At 37.6% G+C, this 12,073-nt stretch overlaps 1 protein-coding gene across 5 annotated transcripts in view; it reads left to right on the forward strand.

Annotated features, from left to right (window-relative positions):
- Rgs6 (regulator of G protein signaling 6) overlaps window positions 1-12,073 on the forward strand; it is a 567,125-nt gene that overhangs the window by 23,354 nt on the left and 531,698 nt on the right. For all 5 annotated transcript variants that reach the window (XM_047539065.1, XM_047539060.1, XM_047539062.1 and 2 more), the window contains exon 2: window positions 733-836. In XM_047539065.1, the coding sequence (XP_047395021.1) occupies window positions 753-836 (84 nt within the window). In that variant the 5' untranslated portion in view covers window positions 733-752. The remainder of the gene's footprint in view (window positions 1-732; window positions 837-12,073) is intronic.

Genomic DNA, 12,073 nt, shown 5'->3' on the forward strand with positions numbered 1-12,073 from the left:
ATACATGTTTTCTGGATCCATTTGCCCATCGATGGACAATCTGGGCTGCTTCCACCTTATGGTTCTTACGAATAGTGCTGCTATAAATCTTCAAGTGCAAGTATTTGAAAATTTGTTTTCAAGTTGTGGGGCTATATACTTGGAAGTGAATTTGCTAGATCGCATGGCAATTTTCTGTTTAACTGTTTTCCATTGTGACTGTACCATTTTACATTCCTACCTGCAACATATAAGGGTTCTCATTTCCCCATTTCCTTCACAAGACTTGTTGTTTGAATTTTTGATTTTTATCATTATATCCATTTTAGTGGAAATGGAGTGGTATCTCTTTGGGGTCTTGGTTTGCATTTCCAGAATTAAAGATTCATATTTTAATGCATAGAATTAATCAGAAAATTGGTTTTGGTAAGACAAAAATCAACATCCAAATAATTGACTTCATCTGTCTTTGGGAGCTTAAGATGGGCATATATCTGCTCCTAGGGTATATGCCTCTGGACTGAAAATGAAGAATGTGTTGCACTGGGGTTAGAAGAGATTGAACATAGATGGTAAAACCATCATAATTCCCTAACTTTTAAAGAAATAACTTGTAAATTAATCAGGAAAAATAAAAATTATGTTTTGTTTTCATGGTACCTGCCAAAAGATACTGAGTTCTCTGCATTTTAAAATAAAAATGTTTTAAAAAATTCTTTCATGACTTAATGGTGTATCCTTTTATTTTCACAGTGTGAGAGAAGACACTCAGGATGGCTCAGGGATCCGGGGATCAAAGAGCAGTGGGGATTGCTGACCCGGAGGAGAGTTCTCCGAACATGATAGTCTACTGCAAAGTAAGACGTCTGCTTAAACACCGAGCAGGCCAACTCTATGTGTCTGTGCTCTGTAAGGGTTGACTGATGATTGACAGCAAGCAAGACAAATGTCTTCTTCTCAAATTGCATTAAATGATAAATAAGTATTTTCTTCTCATAGCTTCTGATGATCTAATTCTCAAATTCAAGGAAGTTAGGTGTGATCATACTTTAAAACTTGGTATTAAACATTTGAAAAGTATTACTCTATTTAGTTTTGTTTAAGCCTGAAGATTGCCTAAGCAATGTCAATGAGGATGTATTCTCCTTCAGCATGAAGGTCTTTACGGTGTAATGTAAGATATCTTCATGAAAATTCGTTGAACTCATAGTATGTACAAAATATGGACTGTATGCTGTGGGGATACGGAAGTATGCCTGCATTCGTTGCTTATAGGTGGCAGGAGACAGAAAATATACACACATCTGCAATAGAGTCTTAATGTTAATTTTCCATACCAGAGGTCTGAGTGGAGTGTTACATCATCTCCAAGGAAGAGGGGACTTCTCCCAGCTTCCCAGGTCAGGATGGGCTCATGGAGGAGTGGTCTTTGGACTTGGAATTAAAAGATGTGTGGGACTGCTGAATGGGGAAAGCAGAGGGAGGAAGCATGTTGCAGGTGATTTGATCTGTTCAGCAAAGGCCAGAGTTATAGGAAGTGAACGGCCACCAGAAAAGTATTATTTTGGGCAGAGGATAAAAACAAGGAGTAAACAGAGGTGAGATTTTGCAAAACGAGGCTGGACAAAGCCAGATTTTAGAGTTCTGGGCAGTTTAATCACGAGGAACTTGTGTGCTGAGAGTTGTACAATCCAATCCACGTCTTTGGGTTTAAGAGTCTCGCTTCAGTGTGCCGAACGGATTGTTATCAAGATAGGGTGCAGGCTCTGGGAAGGGTGTTTCTGTGCCTGTGAAAAGGGCAAGGAAGACGCTAATCTAGCCCGGGCAATTCCCATTAGAATCAAGAGGCACTGATCAGAAGGAGTGAAGAGTCTGAATTAAAAATGACTTGAAACTGATTGAATATGGAATTATGAGGCAAGTTAGACGGTCAAAGATGACTAGATTTTTGACCTTGGGTGATAGACGTTGATGCTGTGAATTTAAATAGGGAATTCAGAAGAATATGTTTTTAAAAGAAGGATAAATGGTACAAGAAGTTACTTTTGCACGTTATACTTAAGGAAATTATTCCTTCACATGTTCGTGAAAATGTGACCTAATGATTCTATACATTAATAAGGGAAATGAGTTAATGTTGATTCATTTCACTAAACATCAGAGTTGCCGGCTGGGTTTCAATCATTCTGCAACTGTGTTGAATTTATGTTAATCATATGGACAATGATGAACTTGGCAATTTTTCTCTTTTCTTTGTAAAAATGGAACTTTCATGTTATCCTTTCTTTGGATATAAACTTCTGTACTTTTTTGCTTAATTTGAAAGCTGAGTTAACCCATCTTTAAAAGGATGTTTATTAAATCATAGTAAGGAAAAAATTAGATTAATGGAGCTGAGCAATCAGTGAAGCATACAGAATAATAGACGTTTATTTATTGTTTCCTTCTCCACCCCAAATCAGGAGACCCTGCACCAGGTTAATAGCAGCCTTGGCTTTGGAGTTAGGCCTGGGTTAAAATTCCAACTTTACCACATTCTGACATTGTGACCTTAAGTTATTTGATCCTCAAGGCTTTCATCTATAAAAGCAAAAAAAGGAGATGAAGGTTATTGGGAGTTGATTCACTCTGTAGATACTGTGAATGAGGTATCTTAATGCTACTTGGCCATAACGTGGTAACGTAATGAATATTTCTTTTTATCTGTGAGTTTTATAGAGACAGTGACCCTTGGAGAGAAAATAAATTTTGGAGTGTATAAATATCGATGCTGTTAATAGTTGACCAAAGGAAATTTATATAGTGTGTTTTTTTAAGACATAAGAAAACAATAAAAATATTTTCTATTATGCAGGGGATTGCAAGTCCATGGATTATTAAAGGTTAATAGGAAATATAAAGATCATAACAATTAAAACACCTTTCTGCTAAAGTGTTTGGTATTATGTTGAAAGGAAAAATCTTCTTACAGTTTTGTGATTTTCTCTCTTTGATTTTTTGAATTTAGAAACAAACATATCAATTGCTGTAGTTCTTTAGAGATATGGCCCTTAGTAATGAAAAAGTATCTTGCTTCCTTGTGGACACACTTTTGCAGGGGTATGTGTGTGTTTCTGTTCCTTGCTAAATTAATTCCTCTCTAAGCAATTCATTACATCTGTTCCATTTATTGGAAAGAAAAGTTGCACAGTGTCCAGGCCCTAGAACCATTTCAAACCTGGTTAATCTGCCTTACTGGACCTAGGGGTATACCTGAACTGTGGGATGGTCACGTGGTTTCCTACTTCCAGCGCTTCCAGGCCTTGGGCTATAACCAAGAACGTAACACCCATGGTAGGAAGTTAACCTGGAGGTATTCAATCTTGAAAGCAAAGTCAATTCAAAGCATTTTCTATGGAAGTGATAGTTTATCTCTGTGATAATTTTTTAAAATTTGTAGCCTATAAAATCAAACCCACCTTAGGTAACTGTGACTAAAATTTGCCTTTTTGAAAATTGCACTTTAATTCTTATTTTCTTTCTCTTGTTTTTTGCTTCCTTCTCTTGCCTCCAACGTTTTCAGTATGAAAGTTTTGCTTGGGCTGAGTTGTGTTGGTTCAGAGGCTAACATTTAAAAAGCCAAATTAGAGAAATAGAGCATCTGGGCAAACTTCTGAATAATAAGTGAGATGATTATGTTCATAATGTTTCATTTTTCTTATTTTTAATTGACATAATAATTGTACAAATGTGTGGGATACAATGTGATGTTTCGATATATGTACAGTTTATGAAATGCTCAAATCACGGTAATTAGCATATCCTTTATCTCGAACATTTATCATTGCTTTGTGGCAAAACATTCAAAATCCTCTCTTCCAGCTCTTTTGAAATACACAAGACGTTCTTGTCAACAGTGGCTGTTGTCACTTTCAAACACCATTTAGGATGGCGACCTTCTGACACACGAGTAATGATGGGTGGGATTCTTAGGCCCACAGTTGTCGGAACAGTCTTCATTTTCTTTTCATGTTTTCATGTCATTAACTGTGAGAAGTTGTACTTTCCCAAGGCATGATTTATTTATTGACTTGAGCAGACTTTCTCATTTAGTTTTTCATCCTTCATATTCACATTTTAGATTGGAGGTGTGTATGAAAAATGTATTGGTCACATTCATGATCTATTTAAAAAAGAAACCTTAATTATTCATTAAGACACCCAGACCTGTCAACCTTTTTCATATTCCTGGATGCTAAGGATCCTGGGTCATTGAATTGCCCAGTATAGTGACAATATCTGAAATGATCATTTAGGGGTCCTTTATAAGAGCACTAATCCTCAAAGGACCCCCCCCCCAAGGTATTTTTATTTAATAGGTCTGGGCTGAGTCATAGAAATCTGACTTTAAAGATGTCCTAGGAGAAATTTGGAGCCCAACTAAGTTTGAAAAGCACTTTTAGTTTTGTTATAATCTCTGTTATATTATGTGTCACAAAGTCATGGGGAAGTAGGTGTTTTTAATTGGATATTTTATTTCATAATTATTCATAGACCTCTTTGGGTGCAGAAGAAAGGAGCTCTTGTCATAGTGCTAGAAGCAAGGGATTTTGGTAGCTTTTTCTTATCGATTTTCTAGTTAACACCCTTGTTTTACACACTAAAAAGTATGGAGAGGATGAATAACTTGCTTCAGGCTCCCCAGCAATTGCCCAGTGAGGCCACAACCATACAGGGCGCCGACGTGCAAGGGTCAGAGTTCTTTGTAGATCCAATGGAGCCTCCTTGTTATCAGCCACAAAGTACCATGGCCACATTGTCGGAGCTCAGCAACCATTGGTTAAGTCAAATAAATGAAAATATTTTGCAGTAGATCTTTGGCTTTGATGCTAACCCTCAGGGATGTGACCTAGGTTAACGTCTCTTATCTATCATGTTGAAGTTGCAATCTACACACTGGTCTTCTTATTTCTTGGGTAAATATTTTCTAAAATATGTACTCCCTTCTATAACTAGGAATTTTTTCTTTTTGAATAAGAGTAGATTGCTTTCTGATTTTGTTTGATTTTTCTCTGAGTATTGTTAACAACGTCTCTGGACAAATTTCTAGCTAGACTGATAATTTGATTTAGTAGAACTCGGGGCTCTTAGATGGTGGATGGAAGAGAACATTATAGCTTACCTTGACCTGGTTTGGGGTCAGGAGGCAGTAGTCTGTGATGGAAAATGCTGAGCAGGGAGCTGGGGCCTTTGGGTTGTTGATCCCAGCTTTGGTTCCTACTGCTTTGGCTCTCTGATGGGGAACTTGAACTTCCTGTCCCTGTTTCTTGTTTTGTCTTTCTCCCTTCTGCATTCTTTCCCTCCTTCCTTGCCAATTATGAAATGCTTTACACAAAAAGAATACATTCAGTGTCCACATAAGGTAGAAAGAAGAATAAAATATGCACTCCATGTACCCACCACTGACCTAATAAATAAAATATTATTTCAGCTTCACTTTATCTTTTGTAATGTGAGAGAATTGATTTAAATAATGTGCAAATACCTTTCTGCAATGCTTTCAAAGTCGCATTCTATAAATTTTTAGTCTCCTCAGAAATTTATGGTTGATATCAAAACAATGCTGTGAGATGGTACACATGTCCGGAGATCATTTGAACATTTTCAGAAATATTTTAGGCAGCTATGGATAACCTAAATTGCATTGATACACAACCAGATTTAGTCAGGTATCAGAGGGAAAATAAAGTTACTTGTGATGATTTAACACTCAACAGTGAAAGTTCACCAAGCTGTTTCCTTGGTGGCAACTGGTGTCTTTGACTTACTAATAACATTTATGACATTTGTACAATTATTATGCAGTAGTAGGCTTATGTTATATAGGCAGCAGCAACAGTATTTAAGTAGCACCACTGTACATTGTCAATAACACACAGCATTGTGGATGAATTAGGGGATTTAAAAAAAGAAGAAAAAGTCAACGTTCTGATATATCATGGGATAATTCCATAGCTTTGTTTTTGATGACTTCCTTTACCTTTTAGTTTCTAATTATTGACTTCTTTTTTACTGGAATTTGAGTCTAACCTTTCTTTTGTCCTGATATCTGAAGATCTCTTTTCCTAATATTTGAGAACCCTCAAAGTCCTGGGCAGAAGCTAGTATAGATATACTTCCAGAAAGTAATGCTGTTTTAGTTTCAGAAGCAGGGGTATGTAGCAAGGAGGGGCGATGGCAGAAGTCAGAAATAAGACCATCTTAAAAATCATAGAAGGAAGCGGTAGAACTGAGTCTGGGAACCTGCGAATCCTGGTGATCAAGGCAGGATGAGAATCAGAAACCATTTAACCAGCAAATGGATATTGATGTCATCACATTGCTGGATGTTAGGAATGCAATTTAAGGGCTGAGTTTTGAATGAGTCCATAAGCCAACAGAGGAAAGATGGGTGACTAGACAATTTCAGTGTTGGCAGAGGTAAGCTAAGGAGTCTGGGAGGAGATAGAAGGGTCCTAGATCCACACCAGCATAGGAGGGTTATGTTATAGAAAACATTGGAGGATTTGGCAGTTACCTTCATTCTTAAAAGATGAACAGGGGGCTGGGGAGATAGCTCAGTTGGTTGAGTGCTTGCCTTGCAAGCACAAGACCCTGGGTTCGATCCCCAGCACCAAAAAAAAAAAAAAAAAAAAAAGATGAACAGGAATTGACATGGTGGAGAAGGGAGAAAAGTCTAAGGGGCCTAAAGATTGACACAGGCAAAGGGGCAGAGCTCTGATGTTTTATACTGAGTTCTGGGAACTTCATGTGACTCTTTCCAGGGATCTAGGCTTCTATGACAAAGGGTTGAGAAATAAAGCTGGATAGGTAGATGAGGGCCAGAGCATGAAAGACACCATGCTTCCTGCCAAGGAGTTTGGACGCTGCACAGATGTCTTTCCTTTGTGCGTCTGCGTGCTCTCATTTGCTCCAGAAAACTGAGCCATGTGTACTACATCTGCAGGGCTCCAAAAACCTCCGGTTTCCATAGACATCTGGGGAGAAGCGGGAGGGGTTTCTTGCTTTGGTGCTCTCTCTGCAAGGTCTTGTACTGGCTGTATCCCTTGACTGAAGGTCACTAGTCCTCTCAGGGTAGACCGCTCTCCTCTTCTGGTTTTTGACAGCTTTCCTTTTCCTCTACTCAACCTTTGGGCCCTCAGGTAGCCCCAGTTCATATTGGTTATCTCTTGCTGTATAACAGATTACCTCAAAATGCAGTGATTTAAGCAGAAGATCCCTTAGGTCAGTTCTGTGGGTTAGTGACACAGGTGCAGAGAGGTTCCTGTGGCTCATCATCTCTCAAAAGACTACAGTCAAGATGTCGACTGGAATCTCAGTTTCATCTGAAGTCTCAGTTGGGGAAAAGTCCACTTCTAAGCTTGCTCCTGAGGTCATTGACTGGATTCAGTTCCTCAAAAGCTATTGGAGTGATGACCCCAGTTCCACACTAACTGTTGGCTAGTGGTCACTCTCAGTTCCTTGCCACATGTCCTGTCCACAGAGTGGCTCACTCTGTGGCAACTTGTTTCATCAGTGAGAAGAGGCAGAGAAGGGGTGTGGGTGATGGCAGTCACAGTCTTTTATAAACAATCTTGGACAAGATATCCCATCTCTTGTGTTAGACACAAGTCACTGCATCCAGCCCTAGATGAGAACTAATAGCAGGATTCACTGGAATCCAGGAAATCATTGGGAACCACTGTGGAAGACTCCACTATATATGGTTCTACTTCCACTAGACGGGATTTTCTGAGTGTTCCTTTATGGTTCCTGTCTACTCTGTTCCTTCTCTATACTTGGTCCTTTTGGAAGTAAATCTTCTGTGAATTATGCTGTATTATGTCTACCATCTGTTTGCTGATAAGATTCTGACTCATGCAGGATTATCCCACAAGCAGAGGGAAACCACTGAGGCCCTGTTATTGGTATCCACTGGTGAAAGGGAGGGTATTTTTAGAGTGGGGACTTGTTCAGTGTGGTTTAATGATTGTGTCTCCTAATTTGAGGCAGGGAAGTTATATGTTCAACCTGAAGAATGGGACTTGAAGTAGGGAAGTCAATGTGGGGGGTTCATTGTGGAGGTTCATGAGGTGATCAGTGTGGATGGAGTTCAGTGTGGAAAGAGGGTAAAAGAAATGGTGGGATTATAGTCAGAAGAACATTTTCAAGATTTTATGGGAATTCAGGTAAGGACAAATCACATCTATTGTTGGTGCCAGTGGTAATATAGATGAGAGGGAATGTTTGAGAGATGTGTTGGAGGAAGAATCAGTAGGACTTAGTGACTGATAAACTGTAGGGAGGATTTGAGGTAATGAGGAGGAAAGACCAGGAGTCTTTTCACTGTGTTATTACTGGGAGTGCTCAACCTCCTGGGACAAAGTTTTGAACCACAAGCCTGTAGAGCTGATTGTCTAGCCTTCTTCTCCCTACATGTATATGAGTTAAGAGTGTTGTTCTAAGAGTACATAGCTGCACCAAGATACCTGGGTATTTACTCTGACAACACATACTAGCTCACGTTTGGCTCTGAAGTTGTTTCTACTTTTTGTTAAGTCCAACTCTGTCATTTGCAAAGGGAGGCTGGTGATCTCAAAAATATTCTTCAGTTATAACCTTCTAGGGTTTTCATAATAAAGAATAAAGAAATCTACATTATTATCTTTCTATTCTTTTTCAACCTCCTTTGTTATTCTTTTAATTCTGTTTATAATGTTAGCCCAGACAAAACTTTAAAAACAGGTAAGTCAGAATGCTTAAGACAAATGCTTCTTTGGTCTTGAATATTTATGGCTTGCTCTTTCCTTTTTTTAACATTAAATAAAATTCCCAAGAACTAACTTCAGAGGTGTTTGGGGTAACTCACTTAATTGTTCATACTGCATTTTTTAAGATTCCTTTCATTAAATTTTTTGAAGTTTAAAAAAAATTTTTTTTTATTGCCTTAGGAAAAAACTGTTCTGTTTTCCTTTTCTCCCAGGATTAGATTTGCTGGAAGAAAAGCTTCCCATCATATTATCTTGGTTGGCAGGACACAGGCAGGCAGGCAAGTCCCAGGCCAGTGGTATTGGTATCTGCAGATGAAAGGGAGGGTATTTTTAGAGTGGGGACTTGTTCGGTGTGGTTTAATATGATGTGTTTCCTTGAGTATAACTTTCTAATTTGAAAAGCCTTTGGTCTGTTTAAGGCTTCATTTCATCTTTCCAATTTTTCCCCTCTTTTCACTTCAAAGAGTGTAGGATTTTGCATATTGGCAGTTTATCTTGGTATTGACACTCCTTTTCAGGGGAGAACTTGAATGACCAAAGAGTAAGTTCCCTATTGGCACAGTTTTGAACAAGAAAAATTAAAAACCAATAGATAGCTGTGAAAGGAAAAATAAGTAAGCTTTAAAATCATGGGAAGTAGGAGGATTATTTTTAAAGATTCTGTTAGTTTGCCATACAAAGGAAAAGAGGAGATGAACAAACTTTTTGATCTGAGTTCTCAAGTTAAAAATGTATTCCAGTGAGGTGATGGAAAACATATGCAAAGAGAGAGATATAGACGTGTACCCACTACAGACGAATATCGATTGCCCCGTGGTCAATAATATCAAAAGAATGGAAAGAAATATCCACTGAAAGACAGCTAGTTAAGTAATTATAGTGGGATAGGATTCCTATTTGGAATGATGCCACAGTTTATTGGGTCTCTGTTCTGATAGATTTAATGATTGTCTTGAAAAGGAAGATGTCTACTGATATTCTGTGATATGGTCAGGGTGAAAAAAATATATTTATATTAACTTGCAAGAGTTTGTCATTTTTTAAATTAAAATTTCATTTTATCTGTTAAATATCATAGTTATATAGATTTGCTCAGAAACAATCTTTTCCATTTATTCTTTTATACACCTCAGTGCTCATATCTGGGGTCATTTTTCTTGTGTCTAAAGAACCACCTAAAGAATTTCTTTAGGGTAGATTTGCCAAAGGTAAATTTGCTCAGTTTTTGTCTAAAATGCCTGCATTTCATCTTCCTTTTTAAAAATGTTTTTTCCTTGAATCAGAATTCTACACTGTCAGTTGTTTCTTTCCATATGTTGATACCTATCATTGTTCTTGGCCTCTGTTGTTTCTGTTGGGAGATTAACTAGAAGTTTTATTGAATGTAATGAAGCTTTTTTGAATGTAATGTTTTTCCTTTTCACAGATTTTTAGATTTATTTTACTTTGTTTTCAACAATTTTACTGAGTTGTAATTTTCTTTTCCTCTCTTTCTTTCTTTCTTTTTATTTGTTCTCCTTAGAGCTCATAGCACTTTTTCATTTGGTGCTTCAAAATTTCTCAGTCACTAACTTTTAAATTTTAATATTGCTTATGCCTAGTTTTTTGTCTGTTCTTGGAACTCTATGTATATGTTATGACTTTACCTCTGAATTTCAAATTCCCCTCATGCTCTTTCTGTATTTTCAGTTCATTTGTTGTTTTGTGTTTCAATATGTGTATTTTCCAGGGACTTGTTCTCCACATCACTAATTCTACCTTCAACTGATTAGATAATCTGTAGTTAAATCCATCCCATTGAATTTGTAACCTTAGTTATTGCTTTTTAGAGTTCTAAGATTTCCATTTAATTCTTTTATTATAGCTTTCAGTTTCCTGCCAAAATTTTCTATTTTGTCACTTAATTCCTAAAACATAAAAATCATAGTTATTTTAAAGTCTCTGTTTGATACTTCAAAATCTTTGTTACTTGCTAGACTGTTAAAATTATCTCTCTCTTATTCATATTTCTAGTTACTTTTTTTGAAGTTCTGGGCATTGTTTATACAACTAACATTGGAGAGAGAATTTGAAGCTCTAAGGGAATGTTATCTTACTCCTGAAAGGATTTAGTTTTTACAAATTTATCAGTCAATTAAAATGAGAACAGATTACCTTAATCTAGTCAGGTATTGTAGCTGATCTTTAGTTCTTATTAGGACTGTATATTTCCAGGTCACCTTTTTTCTTTGTAGGAAGTCCTCTGGTTCCAATCAAAACCTAGGTGTTCATTCAGGCTTCTCTCCTTGGGGCACTCTGACCTCTAATTTTTGCTCCATGAGACTGCTAAAGTCTCGGTTCAACTTTTCAGTTATGCCTTTTGCCTAAAAATTTGGTGATACCTTTGAGAGGAAAAGACAGCTCAAATTGTCAGGCTCACCTTCCTAGTTTTCTTCTTTCAGATCATGTCCTCACAAATTCTTACTCCCTTGGTTGCTCTTGGATGCCTTCAAACATATTTAACATAATATCTTTCAGCCTTCCTGATTGCTCTGAGGAGGGAGGTTATTCTGAAGTATCTAAGTAGCTGTTACCGGAAGTAAGAATCCAAGAACATTGACTTGAAAGAAGATGGGCCTGTCTTTTACAGTCTCAGTTTGCTCTTTTAGTGTTTTAGGAGAGATATTTCCTGAACATTATTGATTTAAGGTGGTGGTGATAGAGATGAAGAAGAGTGAGAGAAACTTTAAGTATATTTAGAAAATAGAATTGGCATGTGATTAATTTTAGGTTGAGGATGAGAGAGAAGGATCAAAGGGTTATGGCCAGGATTTGTGCCTATTTGGCTGATGGTGTCAGTCACTAGGGAAAGCAGCAGAAGGAGGATGACACTGGGCATAATGTCACCACAGTAACAAGATGACATTTTATTCACTTAACCTTGTTCCACAGAACTATACAAAGGGCAAATATATCCAGGAAAACAGCTCTGGTATGAAATGGGCGTGAACAAATGCTTTACCTGGAAGAAATCTTACCTGGCTCCAGGAAGCTTTTTAGTCTGGAAAACAGGAAGTAGCTTGTATCCATCTGTGGGTACAGCATTTCTGAACACTTCTGTGTTAGTTTCCTAGGGTACTATAACAAATCACCATAAACTATGGTTCAAAGCAAGAGAAATGTGTTCTCACAGTTCAAGGTGTGGCAGGGCCTTTCTCTTTCTGAAGGTTCTAGGTAGGAATCCTTCCCTGCCCCTTCCTACCTTTTTGTAGTTGTCAGAGATCCTTAGTGTTCCTTGGCCTATAGGTTCTTTCCTTGTTCCAATC

Source organism: Sciurus carolinensis, chromosome 2 (genome assembly GCF_902686445.1).
Source record: "Sciurus carolinensis chromosome 2, mSciCar1.2, whole genome shotgun sequence".
Taxonomy (NCBI): domain Eukaryota; kingdom Metazoa; phylum Chordata; class Mammalia; order Rodentia; family Sciuridae; genus Sciurus; species Sciurus carolinensis.